Source organism: Eublepharis macularius, chromosome 19 (genome assembly GCF_028583425.1).
Source record: "Eublepharis macularius isolate TG4126 chromosome 19, MPM_Emac_v1.0, whole genome shotgun sequence".
NCBI classification, from domain to species: Eukaryota; Metazoa; Chordata; class Lepidosauria; order Squamata; family Eublepharidae; genus Eublepharis; species Eublepharis macularius.
In genome coordinates, this window is record NC_072808.1 from 22891807 (window position 1) to 22915085 (window position 23279).

The following is a 23279-nucleotide window of genomic DNA, read 5'->3' on the forward strand; positions in this document are numbered from 1 at the left end:
AAAAGACAGGATGACGCACCAGGAGCGCAAATGGCCTCATGCTGTGCTTCAGGCAGGCCGCCTTCTTCTTCTTTTACCAAAAGCACTGCATGGTCTTTTATTCACTTCAACATTGATCTATGGCTTTTTTTGGTGATGGTATTCCTCTGAACCGAGTACCGACACCTTTCGCAGAGGTTCTCTCAAGTCCTGATCCTCACACGCCGGCCCACTCACGCGCCAGAGGCAGAGCAAATGGACCCTCAGGAACAGTGTGTGTGCCTGCGTGTGTTTGTGCGTACGCACCCCCCCCCATCAAATCCCAGCAGGGGGCTGACATAGCAAGTGAGAAGCAGAGCAGATCGTCAGTGCCCTTCCTCTGCAGAGTCTTCCTTGGTGGTCCCCCCTCTAAGTCCTGACCCTGCTTAGCTTCTGAGATCTGACAAGATTGGGCTATATCATGCCACATTCCTGCCCAGGATCTGTACGGGGGGGGGGGCGATTGGTGGAAATCAATGCAACCTTACATATGAGTAGTACTGGTACTTTTTAAAAAACAAAAAAGCGGAGTCTATTGCACCCCAAAAAATTTAAAGTGGAGGAAGGGGATGAGAAGGTTGAGACATCCCAAGCGCCAGCCAATCAGCGCCACCCAAAGAAATGCTTGAATTTAGTGCAATTCTGAATGGCTCCCACTGCTGTCTGTCTTCACCCTAACAAGATGTTGCAGCCAAATCCTAATTATACAGCTTTCCTGTGTTTGTGCAGAATTGTGGAATTCACATGGCCTTGACTACAGGAGAAGGTTCACTGGGGTAATGGTAGGTAGAGGGGGAAGAAAGACTGGGGAAGAGTATTAAACTGGGACACGGGAGGTCTTGGGATGCGAGCATCAAGGAGAGAGGGCATGCTCTGACAGGATCATCTCCCCTAGACAATGACACAAGAGCTCCCCCGGAACACTAAAGGATACTGGGAAATGGGTGATTCCATTGGTCCAATGGGGGGGGGGGGCTGGGCACCCACCATTTATTCTCGACCCGTCCCACGAGGCAGAAGCAGGGCTCCCCCCGGGGAGTGCTGGTCACGCAGAGAGCCAGACTGGCCAGCGGCTGCCCTGTGGGGCGGAGACAGATGGAGACTTGGGGGAGGGAGGCGGTAGGGAAGTGACAAGTCCAGCACAGATCAGGTGGGGTTGGGGATGAAGCCATCACAGATCAGACAGGATAAGGCGAGGTTGGCACAGATTAGGCAGGGGGGGGGGTGTCAGACAGAACCATGGGTGGATTGGGGTGGCATACGGGGTAGGGTCAGACGGACGAAAGACGACAGGGGCAGGAAAGAAAAGAGAAGAGGAGAGAGGGGTGAATATTTAAGCCCCGGAACCTGCCTCTGCAGAGAACCTCCTAAGGGAGGAGATGGAGAATATTTGGGGCAGAATTTCATTACGAGATCTTCTACTATGGGCCAAGCATCTCCTCTTGAGAGAGAGAGAGAGAGAGAGAGAGATGAAATAAAGGCTGCCTCCTCTCCCTCTGCTTAGGAGACAGGCTGTCCAAGTCAGAAAGAAATCACTCTGGGCAGTCCCACCTTTGCAGGAGCTCTTTCTTACGGGTTGTGTGAATGGCACAGTCAGCCTGAGACTTACTATCACTGCTGTGTAGGAAAGAGGCGAGGGATCCGACGCAAACATACCATAATCGGGAACAAAGCCGTTGCCCTTCTTGAGCACCAGGTGTATCCGGCTACCCCCACTCCGGATGTGTTCCACCGCCTGCGCGTGCGTCATGCCCACAGTGGGTGCCCCGTTGATCTCCACCAGCTGGTCGCTCACCTGCCACCATCAGAGAGTTTCACAGTGAGGGCCAGGCAACACACAATACCAAGGACCTGAGTTTGGATTCCCTGATGTGAATTTTGTGTGTGTGTGTGTGGGGGGGGGAGTATGCATTAGATCTGCAGTTCTGGGGAAGGGACCCTCCTCCAGTTTCATTTTGGTGATGAGAAATGTCTCCCATAACTACTTTTAGTGCTGGTAGGAGAAAAAGACAGTTTTATGCCTGTTTTCCCCCCTAAAAGCCATTTTCAATAAGGGAAAAGGTATACTGCGGGGAAGAGTTAGACTTCCTCAGTACTGCAGCATTTCACACACACACACACCACTGCAATATCTTTATCAACATTGTATGTATGGGGGGGGGGGCTGGGCTTTCACAAGATCCACACATTTTCTTGCCTTTCTTCATAACCATAAGGACTAGAAACTTGGCTTTTTAAAAGAACTGCATTGATCATGAGACGCTTGCGTGGCAACTTTGAAATTTAGCAGAATCCACAGAACCCACCTGTAGGCTGGTGCCTCTGCAGGTGAACCCCACAACAACCATACTTCACATTAAGGCAATGCTTCCCGTACATCGCCGCCCCTTATGATGTAGGCCAGTGTCCGTTAGCAGCTGTTACACTGCAGATATTGGCAACTGGTGTGTATGGGGGGAAGCATGAGAAGGATCATAGATGAGGCAGGATTGGAATAGGGGACTTTCTGATCGGAAGATGCACCGTGGCAAAGGTGCATCTCCTGGACAAGCGTTTACTGGTTAACATGAGTGCCAGGAGAACCATGGGGGAGATCTGGCATGGCCAATCTGTTCAACGTGAGCAAGGCATTTTATTTGGCCTGTGCTACCGCTGGCTGGTTTGCAACGAAGCCCCTGGACAAAACTGGCAATGGCGCAGACCCAGGAGGGGATGTTGGCTCTTGTGCCATCACTAGGTGGGCGTGCCGCACTGTGTGGGTGTCTTGCTCTGAAAACTGGCCCAGATCATCAGGGCTTCGGTACACAGAACAGCTGCACATCACAATACTGGAGGGGTTTGGAAAGCTGCACCTGCTGTGACTTCCTCCCTTAGAGGTGCAGGACCCTACTGTTTAACAGGGTTGGCCATCTGCTGGCCGGGCATCACCGAAGAATACAGACCTGCTGCAACTGGTGCCTGATATGAGGCTGGAAAGTCAGAAGAGAAAAAAGAAACAGGGATGGGCCACAAGCACAGGGAAGAGGACAGAATCTCTAGCGCCATCTGGTTCCTGCTGCTATGACCTGATCTGCAGAGGTCAGCAAGTGAAGCTGTTCAGATCGTGGTTGGACATGGGGGGGGGGAATCAGCTGATAATAGCTGAATGTCAAGTTTTGTTAAAGGTGCAGCTTTGGGGGCTTGTTGAAAAGTTGGCAACCCTAGAAAGGAAGAAAATTCCCTTGCAGTTGCTGTGTCTCAGCGCCCCATTCCAGGCGGCGTTATTATTCCCCACGGCCCTTTTCTTTCTGCACCAAAGCAGACATGCCTTTAAAAAAACCCAGCTCTTTGTTGGGTTTGTTCTCTTTCTGTCCTGCTCTTACACACAGCCACGTCAAGCTGCCTTAAGCAAAACCAGACCCTCGGTTTATCAAGGCCAGTCCTTCCTCCTCTGCCTGGCTCTTCCAGGGTCTCAAGCAGCCTTTCACCTACCACTGCATACTTTCAGCTGGAGATGCTGAGGATCGAACCTTGAACCTTCTGCGTGCAAAGGAGATGCTCTGCCACTGAGCCACCGCTCCTTAGATCAAGTCAGTTTCCTGGTCTACCCAGGTGAGTGCTGTCTATTCTGACTGGCCGTGGCTCTTCAGGGACTCATGGGAAGGTCTTTCCCATCACCTTCCACCTGAGCCTTGTAACTGAGCTGCCGGGGACTGAACTTGGGACCTTCTGCTTGCAGCTGTACCATGAAGCCACAGCCTTTGCATCGACGAAGCAGTGCTCAGAGAAAAGGAAGACTTCCAGTGTTCAGCCTGAGCAATGCTATTGCACCAGGCACTGCCGGGCCGGTTCCTGAGAGCATCACATACCTGGATCTTGCCACACTGCTGGGCTGGGCCACCTTCCATGAGGGCCAAGACATAAATGTCCATGTTATATTCACTGCCTCCTCTCAGGCTAAAGCCAAACCCTTTGGGTCCTCGCAGCAGCTCCACAGCGTATTGACTCGTCTCCTGCAAGGACAGAATCATAGGGTTGGAAGGAATAGGTCATCTAGCACAACCCCCTGCACAATGCAAGAAATACGCAGCTGTCTCCCCTCCCCACACCCCCAGTGACCCCTGCTCCATGCCCAGATGGCAAAACCGTAAGAGTGTAAGAACTACCTTGCCGGATCAGACTAAGGTCCCTCTAGCACAGTTTTATGTCTCCCTCCGTGGGATGTTTGACCTGGCTTGTTACTAGGACTAAGATATAGGAGATGCCCAACCGGGTCACAGATATTGGGAGAGCTCACCTAAAAAAGCGCTTGTTCACTCAAGAGCTTCCACTTGCCCTCCCCCTGCTTTTGCCAGTGGAAAAGGGGAGGGGGCTTTTGCCCTTTTCCTCTGGCTCCACATGTCCTTCCTAGGTGAAAGCAGGGTGGGAGGGAAACCGGAAGCCCTGTCTCCCGCCTTGCAGTGCCGAGCAAATGAGCACTTTTAAAGGTGAGTCCTCCCAATGTACTTCTGACTGCAAGCCCAGCTGCACAGCTGTGACCCAGCACACGTCCGGAGGATTGCGAGCTCGGTGCTACGAGACAGTCACTGTAGACTGGAATGGTGTGGGGCACATGTGGCCAAGTTCAGCCGTCTTTTCTGCCTGTCTCCTATTTATTGATTTATTTAAAACATTTCCAGGGTCCCCAAGACAGCAAACATTAAAACAGCATTTAAAATAAAACGCACGCACAAACAAAACAATTCAATAAAAAACACAGACAGAGAAACACAAGGAACATCACAGCCAGTGAAGAAGGCCAATGAGAGTTACTGGGCGCACGCCAAACAAACCCAAAAACTCTTCACCCAGTGGCAGAAAACAGTAAGGGAGAGAGATGTGTCTCCCTGGGGAGGGAGTTTCAAAGTTTTGGCACCTTGATGGAGAAGGCTCTTGCTTGTGCTGCCATACATCTAGCCTCTTTTGGGCTGAGGGGCAATCCAAGCAAGATGTGTGAAGGTGACTGGGGTAGACAGGTAGGTTCGTATCGCGAAAGGCAATCCTTCAAGTATGCTGGCATCAAGGTTCATCGTGCTTTAAAGGTCAATACCAGCACTCTGAACGGAGCCCAGAAGCAAACTGGAAGCCAGCATATACAACCCACTCCACTGGCTGCAGCATTCTGTGCCGACTGCAGATTCCAGACAGTCTTCAAGGGCAGCCCCACATACAGTGCATTGCAGTAATTTGATATAGATGTTACCAGAGCATGCACCAGAACGACAGGATCCTAACAATTTGCTGCCTGTCCTCCTTTTCACCCTCCTCTGGTATCCAAACCATTTCTTCCCCATCCACTGCCTATTCCTTCACCTTCAGTTCCTGGGGATGAGGCAGGCGGTAGCTGGGGCTCCGAGGATTTTCACCCACATCGATATCAGCAGTGTTCAAATCGCTGGGAACTCCTGGAAGTGAACAGGGAGAAATCAGCACAAGGAAGACAGTCTTCCTCCCTGTTGCTTTAGCCTCTTCCCCAGAGCCTGCCTTCTTCCTGTACACCCGTGGCTGCCCCCCGCCCCCGCCTGCCAGTGGTTCCTCCCCTCTGCTGTTTTCCTTCTCCCCATTCTCTTTTCTCTCTTGCTCCCCAAATGTATCCCTTTCCCCTCCCCATCCTCACTTACCTGCATCCTTGCGATTCCGAACCCTCATCCGCACCCGGCTGCCTGCTTGGCGGAAGATGCCCCCAACTTCCCCGTGGGACAGCCGTGCCAGAAGCCCCCCATCCTCTTGATGCACGGGGCCCTCTTCTTGATTGGGCAACAAGGAGGTGGCTGGGGGAAGAGTGGACGGATCAGCAATTGCAGAGAGGAGAGAAAGGAGGGTCTCAGGCCACTGGCACCACAATATCCAGCTCTGAGCCAAACTGCTGCCCCTTTAAATCCCCTGCAATTTTTCTTGAGGAACTGAAAGGTTTTGGGCAGGCATCTGCTCCTAATGGGGGAAATGCTTAGCTGAGCATTTGACTCTGCTAGATAAGAATCTGCAGCCCTTACCAATCCCACAGAACCCACGCGGTCTTCATGGGCTCGCAAGCCAGTTAATGGCCACACAATGCACCATGTGATTTTGGTCTTTAAACCTGACCCGGCTATGAGTTTGTGCTGCTGTGGGGCCCACGGCCTCTAAAGAACAGGTCACGGAGCTTCAGCTCCCAAGAGCCTGTTCAAGACAAGGCAGTGGAAAGCCCAGATGGCACAATTTATAAACACCGGGCACAATCCACCAGGGCATCTTTCTCTGCCAGCTGCAGCAAAAGAAATGTGGCTGAAATCGCGTGTGCGTTTTAATGCGCTTTCCTTATCAGTTCCCCCATTTTGTTCAGTTAAAAGCACTTGATCAAAGTCCCCAGTTCATGCCCCTCCCGTAGGAAAGGGCACCGGACCCCTCCCTCCGGCTCTGGCAAAGGAAGATTCTTCTGTACCTGCCTCCACACAACGTGGAGGGAACTCAGCTGCAGTGCCACAAGGACCCTTTCTTATTTGCACCCTCTGCTCTCCGGGGTCCCTGACAAGACCAGGGGAAAGACCTGCTCATTTTATTGACGTTGCATCCTTTCCTTTTCTTGTGTAAAATAATTACAAGGACAACTGTATGCAACAAGACTGTTATGTATCCATGCCTGTGGAGGAAGAGCAGTCAGGGCAGGGGAGGGGTGTGAAGGAATGAAGACCGATGAGACTTCTCCAGCTCCCTCATAGAGTTATGAGGCCAAAAAAGTGGGAAAGTGTCCAGTTGTATGGGGAAAATGGTGGGTGGAAGACTAAAGCTGCATGCGAGACAGAAAACATTCATTTACAGGCAACACCAAAATGCAAAAAAGTTGAAAGCAAGTTGTAAACCTAATTTTTTGCATGGCTGTCACTCTTTTAAAAGCCTGTAAGAAGCGCATTTGTCGTTCGAGTTCTCTTTCGCGCATACACACCTACAGTGGGGGAGAGGCAGTTTTTGCGGCAGGTGTGAAATATGCTTAATGTTGTTCAGAATTTGTAACTGCAGCACAGTAGCAGAACTGCAAACCCAATTCCCAAATTACACAAACAGAATCACAAACGCTAAAGTTCACCTGACAGGTAAGCTCCAGCACTGGCTCCAAATTCAGGACACACCAGAAACATGTACATGAATGTCCTGAACCACCAAGGGTGATGTGGAAGTCAGTTTCTGCTGGCAGATCCCCTGAGCCCAAATAAGGTCTGTCATTGGTAACAATTCACATGTACCATCCTGAATATTGTATTCAGGCTAGTGGACTATAATGAACTAAGTCTTCAGTAAAAACCTTTTGGAAACAATGGACTGTTGTCTAATTGCAGAAGGTAGTCTGGAGTAAGGACATTATCTAGCCACAGTTCTGACACATGCATGGTAAAGGGTAAAAAAAACTCAAGCAGGGTAAAAAACCACCACCTTACATCCCGTAACTTGGACTGTGTGCATACAGTAGCTCTTGGGAGTCTGGATCCCTTCATGGCTTCCCTTCATAGATGGCCAGGGTAGCCATCTTTGATTGTGCCAGCTACTCTTGGGGTGTGGGGAGAGCTGAATCCAGGCCTCTATCTTCCCTCTACCCAAAGAGGTGATCAGTGCCCTCAGACCAAATCTGGTAGGCATGTGTGCACATGAAGATCCTGATGTGCAAATACAGCTCACTTCTGCGCACGAGAATCGGAGGACTGCAGCTGTTGTGCACAAAGGGGGACTGTAGTTCTGCAACCAGTGCGACTGGGGAATACGGTGCCCCCGCATGAACGCAAAGCACAGGAGCGAGGCATCTTCCTGCCTTGAGTCAATGCTTCTGAAGAAGCCGCCAGTGTTTATCTGGGAATCTGATCTGAAATACATCACCTACGCTGAAACTCTCCGCACATCCCAGTACATCTGCGGAAGGCCCAGATCTTTCCTTGAGCAACACAAACCAGAACTGCACCCAAGAGGGAAAGATGCCAACCCCCAAACACACCTCCTTCCTGTCATATAATAAAGGGGTGCTGACAATTGGCAAATTTCTCCAAATCAATATTTACCTGCCATAGCTGAACACTGGAACTCAGTTGGGTAGAAGAAGGGAAATGTACCCCTCCACACACATCAGCACTGACCTTCCTCACAAGCAGACACACCCATAACCTGAATTCACGTGCTCTGCCACCCTTCTGCTCCCTTGTCCAGTGAACACAGTGGCTTTCTACAATTTCCCAAGGTCAGTGAGATGTTTCAGGGCTGCCAGGAGGACCCCTGGGGCGCCTGTCCTACCTGCAAAGCTTGGTCTCAGGTGATGCTAACACTGCCTCTTTCAGCTGCTCACCAGAGCTGTTAATGGAAAATGGAAGAGACCCGTATTTGAACCAACCAGGGCTTTTTTTCAGCTGGAACGCGGCGGAACGGCGTTCCGGAACCTCTTGAAAATGGTCACATGGCCGGTGGCCCCGCCCCCTGATCTCCAGACAGAGGGGAGTTGAGATGGCCCTCCGCACCGAGTGGCGCGGAGGGCAATCTCAACTCCCCTCTGTCTGGAGATCAGGGGGCGGGGCCACCGGCCATGTGACCATTTTCTCCGAGGGCAACCCACTGAGTTCCACCACCTCTTTTCCCAGAAAAAAAGCCCTGGAACCAACCAATGTTTTCTTACCAATGGAAATTTTATAGTTAAGGTTTCGGCATGGGAGATAAGAAAACCAGCCCCACAAACAGTTCCAGAGAAGGAAGTCAGCGGAACGCCCCCTCAAAACTCCCAATTCCATTGCCCCTGGCCTCCAGCATCAACACCCACCTCCCCCAACACATCAGCACCACTGCTGCGTGGGCACCCTCACACATTCATGCCACTGCATGCTCAACCCTGTGGGGTCTTTTTCAACCCCAAATATCCAAATAAGCAGAGGTCTAGGAAAGGGCTGGCCCACCCCCAGCCCCACACACTGGCAAGGTAGCAACTTCTCAGTCCTGCTGCTGACAGATGTCACTCGCACTACACATTCCCCGTCTGAACAACACTCAACCACTCCAGCTGGCAATCCCCCAATACAATCTTCACCCTCTCCCCTCTAGCTTGCACCCCCAACCCCCTCATCTCAATTCCACTAATTATAACTAAACTAAGGAGCAACACACCCACTGCACTTTGGAGGCACAGCCAGGCCCATTACTCCTCGGCTCCCCTTTCTGGAGGGCACAATCTCCCCCCCACCAAAAAACCCTACAAAGTAAAAGTATTTACGCTTGAAATCCTGGATGTGACGCAGCAAGGACTGGACTTGCTCCAACATTTTCGGGGTAGAGAGAAACGGACAAACCAGCAAGGAACAAAGGCTGGGCAAGGGGGGGTGTCGACTGACTCTCACCCCTCTCCCATTCCTGCTTTTCCAGCGACCCTCTTGCCACTTCTCTCTCACCTCTTCTCTCCCATCTACCTCTCAGGAATTTGTCTCAGGAATTTCTCTGCGCACAGAACAAGGACTTTCAGGGGAGGGGAGGGGAGGGCCAAGCCTTAACCTGTTCAGAGCCAGGAGGGAGAAGCTGTTGGCTCCTGGTTGCTACAGTCTCCCTGGCATTTCCTGTTCCACTTTTCTAAAGAGAAGGCAGAGCCAGGCAACAGGTGTTTCTTCATGCAGATTTCCATTCAGAACAACAATACACAGCCACCTTAACCTAGAACCCGCAATGTAAGCCTTACCCTCCCAGAATGACCCCCCCTCCCGTTCAATCATCAGAAAGGAGCTGTAACTTTCCCATCAAAAAGTGACAGGGGAGAACTCTTTCTCATTCTGAAACAGAGGCGCACTTCAGCTATAAATGCGGCTGTGACTTGTACCAAGAAACGGGGGGGGGGGGAATTCTGAAGGTGCTTCGTATTCTCTTCTAGAGAACTCCCCTCCCCTCCCCTTCCCCAGGGGTTTCTGGGAACGTTTTTTTAAGTCCTGGTTGCCTGTAAACCCAGAAATTGGCAGAGCTTCACCAATCACGGATTATGAAAAATGGATCATTCAGTGATCAATTACTTCACATATTACAGAGGACGTAGATTGGGTCGGGGGCGTCACTCAAGATAGCAACCTGCGTTCAACTGGAATGCATTAGGGTCTACTTATGTTAAAATGGAGTCTGTTCCTCCTGCAATTTCTGCCGTTAGAAAAGTATGGTGCATAATATCAGCTGTCTAAGGAGGTGTTGAGCTCCCCTTCACTGGCAGTTTTCAAGAAGAGGCTGGATGAATACCTGTCAGAGATGCTTTAGGCTGATCCTGCACTGGGCAGGGGGTTGGACTAGATGGTCTGTATGGCCCCTTCCAACTCTATGATTCTATGACAGTATCAATTTGACCCGTTCTCACATGCTAAACTAACATTATGGGCCAATCCAGATTTAAAAATTGGGAGGAAAGTTTTTTTATGAAAGGCTTGGACAGCTAATGGAATTTTCACTTTACATCAACTGATGATGTTTTTGTCATTTTCTCAACAACTACAGAGCACCCTCACAAGAACTAAACCTACCAATATAATACAAGGGCAAACAATGTAACAACAATATACCAAATATAACAAAATGTAATATACCAGTGATGAATAGAGGTTCAAAATTGAACCAAACATAAAATGAAGCCCCCAAACACAAGGGAGACCAAGGCAGCAATAGTCAGCGCAGCATAGCAACGGTTTTAAGGTGCGAGGTAAATGCAGTGGAAATCTTTGAAGATCTTGTTTGAAGACAAACATTTGTCGGTGTTCAAATATGATCCTGCCCCTTTGAGCGCTTCACAATCTCCCCCCTTTTTATTGAATCTTATTGAATCAACACAGAAAATGAAAACTACAATATTTGTTTATAAATATTATGTTATAAATATATAAATAAATATTGATGCTGATCAATAAATATGATATGCAGAGTCTCAGAGATCAGTGGAATAGGGTGTCAGGTCCAGTGTATATCTAAACTGTACTGACTCCATTTTCTAATGCTTCTAGTGTTTGAGTGTTCTCTTCCCAGGTGCACCAGTTCCCAGGCAGCATTCCCACCGGAGGAGACTGTTTTGTCTAACACCGTTCCACCAAGCATTGGCCTTGAGGGAGAGCAGCTTCCCAGGACTGAGAGATGTTGTTTTGAGAACTGTGGGGGGAGGCTGATCCAGCTGGGTATTATTACTCTGTATCTTATGCTTGCTCTTCATTGGTAACAATGATCATGTACCATCCTGATTCTCCTATTCAGGACAGTGGACTATAATGGACCTTTTCTGCAGTAAAGTTTCCTTTTCCAAACAATGGACTTGTGTTTGCTTCTAAAGGGAACCCTGTAGTGAGTGCCTTATTTAGCCACAGTCTGACATTTTGTTACCAATCATGCCTGAGTCGGGCCCAGCGGAATCCAAGGTTGTCCCGGACAGGGATCCTTTGTTTGATCCGTATGCGTCTCCCGACAGTCAACCAGTGCAAGCTCAAGTCTCCCAGGAACCGAGATCAACCGGGACCGGAGCCTCCACTCCTACCCCGCCTCTCATCGACCTCGGCGCTGAAGGGACAAGGCCGACGGCGGCCGCTCTTCCCTTGGTCTCCTTACCCACCCCGTCAGAGTGGGGAGCCAGACCCCGAGAAACGAGAGAGCGCCGGGCTGGGGGACTACATCCACGATTTTCGATGGACGGGCGCCGAAGCCTAGAAACTGTCCCTGAGCTAGATAGCAGCCAACCATGGCGATATTGGAACAGGACGACCGAACAAACGGAGGGGGACATATCCCACCGCGGCGCCCTGAGTTGGGATTATTCGGAACTTGCTCCGTGGAAAGAGTCAACGGAAGTTCCTGAACAAAGTTGGGTGCAAATGCAAAGTCGCACCCATGCTGTAGATTCCGGCATCTCGGCAGTGACGGGCCTGGCCAAGGGAATTCTAGCAGCGAGATCGCGAGTCGATCAAGGAGACCCTCCGCCCTGGGGCCCAATTTCCCCGGTGAGTGCAGCGAACGGAGGTTCCATGATGGAGCAACCGGGGCCAAGTCGAATGCAACAGTTAGAAGCTAGACTGATGGACATGGAAGAAAGTTTGGCTCATGCCATTCATCTAATCTCAGCAATGGGGGCAGGAGAGAGACTATCACCTGAAGAGATGGCGGTGCAGATAGCTACCCTCCAAAGTGTTATCTCCTATCCGGTGGAGGTAGTTCAGCAACAGCCGGCACCCACGGGAGAGGAGGAAGCCTGCCCTGGAGAACCGGGAGAACAGCCCGCGGAATTTCCCAGATTAGACGAAATTCCACCTAGAGGGGATACCCCGGCTGAGCCACCTGGGGAAACTCCGACTGAACCTCCCAAATCGGACGGGGATCTACCACCGGAGGAGACTCCAGCTGAGACCCCCACTGAGAGGCCTACGGAAGGGGAAGAAAAGCCAATCGAGACACCGGTGATACCCCCTCATACTTCTCCGATAACGGTTCGGCCGGATCAATCGGAAGAGCGCCCGGCCCCGCCTGAGGAGGAATCACCACGACAACCGCTAGAAGTTGTCCCCATCCTACAAACTCCAGGGGACGGTCTACCGGCGCCACAAGACCAGCCTTTGCCTCCCAGAATAACGACGCCTGGAGGGGCAAGCCCGCGCGGCTTACCACCCATCCGGCCTTCGCCGCTGCGGCCCCTCCCGCTCCGACCACAGCTCACACCTTTGCAGCAGCCGATCCGTTGGCCACAGGATCAGCCCGTATTACCACCTCCGAATCAACCGGGAGGGCCTACACCACTACGACCTCACCAACCCCCCCCTCAGCGGCCGCTCCTCACTCAACCACACCGGCCTCCTCCACCTCGACAGCTACTGCCGACGCCCCCCGTGTTACCAGCCAGACCAAGATTGCAGCCACCTGCTCGGCCACTACTGCAGCCTCCGGCCCAACCTAGGCCACCTCCGGCCCAGCCGAGACCACCCCCTCCAGCCCAGCCCCGGCTGCCTCTGCCAGCACAGCCGGTGTTGCCGCCGCCAATGCAACCCGCGCCGTTGCCCCAGCCGGGGCCCCAGCTACCTCCCCTCGCGCCTCAAGCGCCACTAATGCTTCCGATGGACTTCTACCCAGCACCGGCTCCGAGACAAGATCTCCCGATGGGCTGGGTGAAACTGGAAGCCACTTTTGATGGGGATCCCTCCAAACTAGGATTTTTCCTGGTGCAAGTCGTGCAATTTTTCAACCGGTGGGGACACCTCTTCGGCAGCGAGGCCAGTCAAATTGAGCACCTCGGCTCCCGCTTGCAAGGCAAAGCAGCTGACTGGTATGTAGGCTTATATAACATCGGGGCTCCCGAACTCAATACTCTCCAGGGGTTGGTAGATGCTATCCGAGCACAATACGAAGACCCCTTAGAGGAAACCCGGGCCCGAACAGAATTGCAAGCCATTAAACAGGGCAGTATGTCGGCAAGGGACTATATTACAAAATTCCGGCAACTAGCTGCCAAATGCCCTAGGTGTGAAGAGTCCACCAAAATTATCCTGTTCAAGCAAGGGCTAAACCCGAGGCTTCTGGACAGAGCCCTCATGCAGGACAATCCCCCGACGTTGTTAGGCTGGATCCAGCTAGCCTGTGAAGTCGAAAACCGCATTTTGGAAGTTCGTTTGGTTGAACAACAACAACAAACGGGACAAAGAAAACCCTTAACTTTGCAGAAGGGAGGACGAGGAGCTGGATACGCCACCCGTGGAGCGAGAGATGCTAGATGGCAACAAGGGCTGTGTTTGCAATGCGGACAACCCGGTCACTTTGCAGCGCAATGCCCCTACCGGCCTGTGCAAAGACCCCCGCTTCAAATAAGGCGTCCAACCCTTGCTCCATTTCCAAATCTCCAACGCCCTGTACCCGCGCCACGAGCGAGCAGAGGTCGGGGAGCTTCCCAACGACCTGCCGCGGAAAGGGGACTGGAAGCGGAAGAAGTTATGGAATACGACCCCGCTTCCCCCAATACCGAGGAAAATCCAGAAAGCCCCCAGTCGGGAAACGAAATGGATCTGTCGTAAAGGGACCCAACCGACAGATCCATCGCAAGCCCGTCCCTGCACGGAACCGGCCGCCTGGGTCCATCTTATTCATGCCAGTGACTCTAGTTAACCCTGAGAGAAAAATGCACATCCGAGTGCAAGCCCTTATCGACTCGGGCTGTTCGAGAGACATTATCGCCCCAGCCCTAGTCAATGGACTAGTCTTACCAACTCAGGAATTACAAAATCCAGTAATCTTTGAACAGATGGATGGCACCAATATGAACCCTGTTACCACTGAGACCATCCCCGTGATCACAGGCATGGGACAACATTGGGAGAAGAGGTCTTTTGTCATCAGCTCCACTGCCAAATACCCGTTAATTCTAGGCAGCAAGTGGCTATGTGATCACAATCCCTACATAGACTGGGCCCAAGGATGCATCACTTTCAGTCATGCCAACTGCAAAACCCACCGTTGGAACCAAAACTGGGGCATTAATCCAACTCACACTGAAAAGGCCCTCCTTACTCAAGAAGAAATCAACCAAATACCCGAACCGTATTGGCCTTTCCTAAACGCTTTTTCTGAGGAGGAGGCTGATACTCTACCCCCGCACCGACGAACAGACTGTGCGGTGGAAATTTTACCAGGAGCCTCACTGCCCAAAGGACGACTCTATCCCATGAGTCTCCATGAACGAGAAGAGCTCCGGAAATTCATCGACACCAACCTCCGAAGAGGGTTCATCCGCCCAGCCAACAGCCCCCACGCCGCTCCGGTTCTCTTCGTGAAAAAGAAGGATGGGGGACTACGACTGTGCACGGACTTTCGGGGACTTAATGCAGTGTCCACCAACAACGCCTATCCTATACCACTCATCCGAGACCTTCTCAACGTCGTGGCCCAAGGTAAGATCTTTACAAAATTAGACTTAAAAGATGCTTACTTCCATGTCCGTATCAAGGCAGGGGATGAGTGGAAAACCGCATTTAATACCCCCCTCGGACAATATGAATACCTAGTTATGCCTTTTGGATTGACGGGAGCCCCGTCTGTATTCATGTCCATGATAAACGAAGTTCTGCACGAATTTCTATACAAAGGGGTGGTGGTGTACCTTGATGATGTCTTAATTTACTCGGACACAGAGGAAGAACATATTCAAATGGTACAAAAGGTCCTGGCCACCTTGCTGAATAACAAACTGCCCATCAAACTGTCCAAGTGTGAATTCCATAAAACCGAACTCACTTACCTCGGGTACTGTATCTCCCAAGAAGGTCTGAAAATGGATCCAGCCAAAATACAGGCGATCCAGGACTGGCAGAAACCCACCACCCGTAAAGAACTACAATCCTTCCTGGGTTTTGCCAACTTCTATAGAGACTTCATAGCAAATTTCGCCCAAATCACGCTCCCTTTAACAGACTTGCTGAAAACCAAAGATAAAGGGGACCAAGCTAAAAAACCCTCTGCCAAACTGCAATGGACCCCCGAGTGCCAAACGGCCTTCGATTGTCTAAAAAAGCAATTTGTAACAGAACCCATCCTCTCCCACCCCAACGAACAATCCCCTTTCATCGTACAAGTTGACGCCAGCGATACGGCGATAGGGGGGGTTTTACTGCAGAAGGGGGAGGATGGTAGGCTGCGGCCGTGTGCTTTCTTGTCTAGAAAATTTTCGGAGGCGGAAAGGAATTGGAATGTGTGGGAGAAGGAGGCCTTTGCAGTAAAAGCGGCCCTTACTAACTGGAGACATTGGCTGGAGGGGGCGCGATACCCTTTCGAGGTCTGGACGGATCATAAAAATCTGGAGGCCCTCCGAAGCCCACGCAGACTGAATGCCAAGCAATTGCGATGGGCGGAATTCTTTTCAAAATTCAACTTCACTCTAAATTATCTCCCGGGCAAAACTAACTTTTTGGCAGACGCCCTATCGCGCATGCCCCAACATAAGAGCAAACGGGAGGAGACTGTCGACACTGTCTTCTCGCCTACGCAACTTGGGGGCGTGGTGACTACTCGCAGCCGTGCCAAGCAGTCCCTCCCGGCCAACCAAGAGTGGAAATCGAAACTCAAAACTGAGGTAGAGAAGGAGGGGGATAGGGCTCCGCGAAGCAAACTGACCCAATCCCCACAAGGGGATTGGTTAGCCGGGAGCAAGTTTTATGTCCCAGACAGCCTCCGACTGGAAGTTTTGCAGCGCTGTCATGATGCTCCCACTGCTGGACATTATGGGTATCTGAAAACTTTGCACCTAATCCAAAGACAATTCTGGTGGCCGGGCATGCGCAAAGACATTTCCCAATACGTTAGTTCCTGTCCTATTTGCCTCAGCGCCAAAACCAGAAAAGGGAAGCCTCCGGGTCTCCTGCAACCATTGGAAACGCCAAACAGACCCTGGGAAATAATATCTATGGACTTTATCACTGATCTACCTATCTCAAAAGGACATAATTGCATTTTAGTGGTGGTAGATCTGTTCTCCAAACAAGCTCATTTTATCCCCTGTACTACTATACCCTCCGCTCGAAAACTAGCAGATTTGTTTCTAAAACACATCGTAAAATTACATTCTTTTCCGTCCAAGGTGATTTCGGATCGCGGCGGACAGTTCGTTGCCAACTTCTGGCGGGAGCTTTTGAAAATGTTGAATATTGAACAAGGCATCAGTTCAAGCCACCACCCACAAACCGACGGGCAATCCGAAAAAACAAACCAAATATTAGAACAGTTTCTTCGTTGCTACATTAATTTTCAACAAGATAATTGGGTGGACCTTCTCCCTCTGGCTGAGTTCTCATATAACAACAGTGTACACGCTTCAACGGGGGAGGCCCCCTTCAAAATTGTCTACGGGACTCACTTCAATCCCTTCCCGTTGGATGGCCCCCCTCTCCATTCCTCTAAATTGCCAGATGTATCTTCGTGGTGGGGGGAGGCGGCGCAGCAATGGACTCTTATTAAGAAGCACCTTGACAAAGCCAAACTGGATTACAAAAAATACGCAGACCGCCATCGTGCGGCCGAATGGGAATTACAACCCGGAGATCATGTGTATATTTCCACAAAAAATCTAAAACTTGCTCAGACCAGCCGCAAACTCGCTCTGAAATTCCTAGGACCTTTTCCTGTGCGCAAGATAATAAATAAAGTGACTGTTGCTGTAACTTTGCCCAAGAACCTGCGCCATGTGCATGACACGTTCCATGTCAGTCTTCTAAAGAAAGCTCCCACCGACAACAAATGGCACGTCAAAGCTCCACCCATTCCAACTTTGATTGACGACCAAATACACTATGAGGTACAGCAAATCCTGGACTCTAAACTCAAACGAAATCAGCTTTTTTACCTCATTAGATGGAAGGACTTTGATTCTGGTTACGATGAATGGGTGAACTCTGCACATGTTCATGCTCCTAGACTAACCAAAGCTTTTCATACTCGCTACCCATATAAGCCAGGGGGGGATCTATTTTAAGGGGGGCAGAATGTCAGGTCCAGTGTATATCTAAACTGTACTGACTCCATTTTCTAATGCTTCTAGTGTTTGAGTGTTCTCTTCCCAGGTGCACCAGTTCCCAGGCAGCATTCCCACCGGAGGAGACTGTTTTGTCTAACACCGTTCCACCAAGCATTGGCCTTGAGGGAGAGCAGCTTCCCAGGACTGAGAGATGTTGTTTTGAGAACTGTGGGGGGAGGCTGATCCAGCTGGGTATTATTACTCTGTATCTTATGCTTGCTCTTCATTGGTAACAATGATCATGTACCATCCTGATTCTCCTATTCAGGACAGTGGACTATAATGGACCTTTTCTGCAGTAAAGTTTCCTTTTCCAAACAATGGACTTGTGTTTGCTTCTAAAGGGAACCCTGTAGTGAGTGCCTTATTTAGCCACAGTCTGACATTGGGAGCTATATCGTCCAATTCTACCAAAGCGACAGGAGATGGTTTTAAACCTTATTCCAGTTGCTATTATGGATCTTGCTGTGACTTATATCCAGCAAAAAAAATTGTTTAGGATATACTACCTGTAAAGGGGGGGGGGAGGATATACTACACACACCACTGCCTTTTTAGTAAAGGATTAAGTACAGCGTCCATTTGTTGGCATTGTAACTTCCAAGATGCATCTCTTAAGCATGCGCTTTGGATATGTTCAGTTACTCAAGACTTTTTGGAGGAAGTTATTACTCATATTAATTTTGTATTAGAATACTCCTTTATTTTTGAGAATGTTTATGTACTTTTTAACCAGGGCTTTTTTTCAGGGGGAACGCGGTGGAACGGAGTTCCGGAACCTCTTGAAAATGGTCACATGGCTGCTGGCCCCGCCCCCTGATCTCCAGACAGAGGGGAGTTGAGATTGCTGAGCGGCGCGGAGGGCCATCTCAACTCCCCTCTGTCTGGAGATCAGGGGGCGGGGCCACCAGCCATGTGACCATTTTCTCCGAGGGCAACCCACTGAGTTCCGCCACCTCTTTTCCCAGAAAAAAAGCCCTGTTTTTAACTATTTACCTGTATGTGTACGGACTTATTTTTAGGTATTTGGAGACATTTTACAGAAGCTTATGTATATTTGCCAGCACTGTTTCTCTCTCTCCGTTGTTGTTTTTTGGTTCTGCAATAAAATAAATAAAAATCTTAACACCACCACCACTTGCGGTACGTATGGCAACGGAGCTTCAGCCGTTTCTCAGCCTGAAATCACCTGGAGGGATTCTGTTAGCCCTGTTATCACAGGGAGTATGAGGGTTTCCCCCAACTGGTGCCCCCCTGGGACAGCTGCAGTTTGGGAACACGGCACAGGCTGAGAAGGCATGGCCCTCCTGATGCTAAGTGGGCACCACGCACACAGCAACTGAGCAGAACCTACAGCTCGTGTGCGATTGTGGTGCATCTGACACAGGGGGAGGAGTGCCAGACCCAGTCTGGGAACTCTGTAATGTACAAAGAGCAAGCAGTCACTCTGTTTTTTCTTTATCGTACCTTATTACAACAGCTTGGTAAGCCATCAAATGAACCTAAGTAGTTTGTCTGCAGGCTCGAAGGGCAGTGTGTGAATGCTGGCATGCTTATGTTATGCTGACAACAGGCTGTGTGACGTAACCAACAATTGTGATTAGCTCCATATTAAGGTCGTTATGCAACCATACAGAACTTGCTCAACCTCTGAGAGGAACACTTGGCATCTCGGGGGAAGAACAAAACATTCCCCGTCCTGATTATGTGCTGCTGCCACCACAGTCTCACCTGTGAGCCCAGTTCCACCTTGGTTGGTTGGTATGACGATACTGGTGCTGCAGCCATCTTCTTCTTTGGGGCCGTCAGTCCCACATGCGGGCTCTCCAGCCCCTCCTGCTGGCCGGGGCCGCCTCAGCCTCTGGGAACAGCGAGCAGGACACACAAGGACATCCCGGGGCTCAGGGCCCACAAAACTGGTTACAGCCAAAGTGTCACCTGGGGAGCCTCCCCAAGGGTTTGGAGTGTCTCGTGGAACTTCTTTATTGTGGGAGTGATCAGGCAAAAGGTGTTCCCGTCTGAAACAGCAGTTTCCATGGGGCTGTCTCCAGGAGGGGTGACCTGCAGGAATTGGGAGGAGGGGGAAAGAATTTCAGTAGGGCTTTCTCATGGGAACTATCGCTCTTCCTATTCCATATTGTTATAACAACAATAACATTTGATTTATATACCGCCCTTCAGGACAACTTAACACCCACTCAGAGCAGTTTACAAAATATGTTATTATTATCCTCACAACAACAATCCCCCTGTGAGGTGGGTGGGGCTGAGAGAGCTCTGAGAAGCTGTGACTGACCCAAGGTCACCCAGCTGGCTTCAAGCAGAGGAGCGGGGGATCAAACCCGGTTTTCCAGATTAGAGTCCCATACTCTTAACCCACTACATCAAACTGGCTCTCTAGTTCTGTTTCTAGGTAATGTGCCAGGAGTGAGAAGCTCAAGGTATTTTTTATTACTCAGAAATAGCTCTCATTACAGAAAAGGCTGGCAACTCCAGGCCTAGGCTATATTCAGATGTTACAATGTTAATTTAAGCATTTATACCTCACCTTTCCCCATAGTTCATGGTGGCTTACAAAATGATTTTAAAAATTTCCAAATTAAAAACAAGTACATTAAAACCCAATTTTCTTCCAAATTAGAACCCCAAGTGGCTTACTGTTACTTTCTCAATTTTATCCTCGCAACAAACCTGCGAGTGTGTGACTGGCTCAATGTCACCCAGCAAGCTTCCGTGGCAGAGTGGGGTTTAAATCTGGGTCTCCTAGACCCTAGCCCTCTGTGCCACACCAGCCTCTCTCAGCTTTGAATCCACCCATCCTCCAAGGAGTTCAGAGCTTTGTTTGCAGGTTCCTCATTTTATCCGCCCAGTAATTTCATGACGTAGGTTGGGTTCAGCCAGCATGACGGGCCCAAAGCCAAATGGAGACTGTGCAACCAATGTTGGCTAGTGTACCAGGCATAAGGAACAAATCCTGGTTTGCACATCAACATTCCTCCCCTCCACCTCCCAACAGGGGAGGCATCTTCCCTTTACTTCCTCCTGTTATCAGACAGGCATCTGCAAGGGTAGCATGACTCAATAAACTGTAGCTTGCAAATCCAGCCAATACAACAAACCACAATTACAACAAACAGTGGTTAACAAATAGATTCAAATCCTAGCCAGTTTGGTGTAGTGGTTAAGAGCGGCAGGACTCAAATCTGGAGAGCTGGGTTTGATTCTCCGCTCCTCCACTTGCAGTCAGCTGGGTGACCTTGGGTCAGTCACAGCTCTTTCAGAGCTCTCTCAGCCCCACCCACCTCACAGGGGTGGGGAGAGGAGGGGAAGGTGATTGTAAGCCGCTCCGAGGCCCACCCTTCTTCTTGCTTAGATCCTCAGTTACAGTTTATAAACTACAGATCATCATGATGACTGAATGCAGCCCCAGAGGCAAGATTCAAGCCTCTTGGACCACAGTTTTTGCTACTGTGTTACGCCTGATCTTGCAAAGGTCTCCCTTTACCGTCTTGCTTTTACATCATGGCCATCAGCTCTCTCCTGAAGTTGTATCTTTCAAAGATTGAGCAGTACTGACTTGACAATCAACATTTGCAATTAGCAATCAATGTTTGTCGGTATTTAATAGCTGACATGCAATAGCATTTAATACTTCTTGTGCCAACTTCATGCATTTAGAGAGCAATCTCCTCAGAATCTTACTCAGGTCTATCCAATGGGGCCTACTCCCAGGAAAATGTTTTTAGGCCTGCACCCACAAACCATGTAAAACTGAATTATTCAAAGGGGCTTTCTACTCAGATAGGAGGGCTGTATCATAGGGTGGTGATCTCAAAGAGACGCTTTACGAATGAGTTAGGGACCACCACGATGCTGCGTTATGCACCATCTGTTCATTCCCCACTCCTACTGGGTAGTCCAAGTTGTCTAACGTCAGACCTAGAACTGCTTATGTTCTGTTTCAGCGTTTCTTCAACTCTGTATCATATTTTTGCCAGTGTTCTGTCTTTGTCAACTTGCATTTATTTACCCAATGGCATTGTTTATTGAAATGTCCTTGATATTGACTGTACTAATCTCACACGAGTTAATCCACCTTGAGTCTCAGTGAGAAAGGTGGACTGTAGATGACATAAATAAATAAACAAGCAAACAAGCAAGCAAAATGATCAAACTGGAAATGTTGATGTTAGCATTGAACTGTAAAATGCACGTTATTGATTTTATCAAAATCTGGTTCCAAAATCTAAAGAATCATGGCATGTTTTGGGTAGTCGTTGTAATGCCATTACAGAAGTGGGTTTTGCTTTGTTTGCCCAATAACTGTCTTCTGGTTATGCACAGACTTCCCTTCAAGGTAGCACTTTGAATTTGGGCAGTTTCCGAGCGCCCAAAGTGGAGTGCTTTGTATGCAGGAATTGCAAGGCTTCCTTGGACAGCATTATTCCCTGAAATGGGTGGCTTTTTAAGAGTCAGAGGCAGCCACTGGAGGTGACGCCCCATGGACAAGCTCTTAGGAAGATACAACAGGAAAGCAAACATAAGACCTACACTTTTTGTTTACAACATAAAGGGCAATGTAAATTTCTGGTGCCGCATAACTAATTGAATAAATCAGCATGCGTTTGTCTAGCCAGTTGCAGAACTCAATTGGCATCTATTATCTCTGTATTCTTTACAACAGATCAATTATCCCCTTGCTATAGATGACTGGTTGAGGCTGCTGAAATCACAGCCTCCCTAAGGCCCCATGGAGCGGTTGCACTTCAGTTTCCCATTGGAAACCTGGTCTTACACTCATGCTTCATGGCCTGGCATCTAATTTAGACATTCTGTGTTGGGCCATGAAGGAGGAGTGTAATAATAATAATAACATTCAATTTACATACTGTCCTTCAGGACAAGTTAATGCCCACCCAGAGTGGTTTACAAAGTATGTTATCATTATCCCCACAACAAAACACCCTGTGAGGTGGGTGGGGTTGAGAGAGCCTTGGGACTGGCCCAAGGTACCCCAGCTGGCTTAAAGCGGAGGAGTGGGGAATCAAACCCGGCTCTCCAGATTAGAGTCCCGCGCTCTTAACTGGCAATGGTGCCTCTTTGTCAAACACTCGTGCCCGCTTGAGCCATGGCTCCCCAATGCAGATGGACATGGGAGTTTTAGGTCTGCCCATCATATCTGATGTGTTTGCTATAAAATATGTTGATATACCCACAGGTATCACAATCGCCACATAAGGCACGGATGCTTAGCAAATTTGTGGCGGAGGTGAGATTTGAACTGGAGACAGCTTGGCTCACTGCTTTTTAAAAAAACATTTGTTTACATTATTTATAGTCCACCTTTCTCACTGAGACTCAATGCAGATTACACAGTGTGAAGTCAATGCAATCAGTTTCAAAGACATTTTTCAATGAACAATGTCATGCTTTTCTCCTTTATTCTACCAGCTTCTTCTTCATCCTCCTCCTCCTCCTCCACCATGCCAGTAACCAGAGCATCCAGTTGTGGCTGCTTCCTGCTGATCGGTCCAACACCCATGGAAGTAAACTAGGTGACTGCCCGTAGTACCCAGCTCAGTTGAAGCCAAGTCATGCAGAGAGAGCTCTGCTGCTGATTTGTTGTATTTAAGAATGTATATGCTGCCTCTTTAGAGTGCTGCTCAAAGCAGTTTACAAGTAAAACAATGCCATAAATTCATAAAAACATGTATTATCAATAAAACCAAAACAAGCCATTGTCATAAAAAGT

The 23279-nt window shown here is 49.6% G+C and overlaps 1 protein-coding gene across 1 annotated transcript in view; it reads right to left on the reverse strand.

The window, feature by feature from the left end:
• The window catches only part of LOC129346546 (uncharacterized), a 37447-nt gene that overhangs the window by 3789 nt on the left and 10379 nt on the right, over positions 1 to 23279 (reverse strand). The window contains exons 6-10 of the mRNA XM_055003887.1: positions 19259 to 19588; positions 5658 to 5807; positions 5350 to 5441; positions 3867 to 4010; positions 1675 to 1813 (exon numbers count right to left, since the gene is read on the reverse strand). Coding sequence (XP_054859862.1) covers positions 1675 to 1813; positions 3867 to 4010; positions 5350 to 5441; positions 5658 to 5807; positions 19259 to 19588 — 855 coding nt within the window. The remainder of the gene's footprint in view (positions 1 to 1674; positions 1814 to 3866; positions 4011 to 5349; positions 5442 to 5657; positions 5808 to 19258; positions 19589 to 23279) is intronic.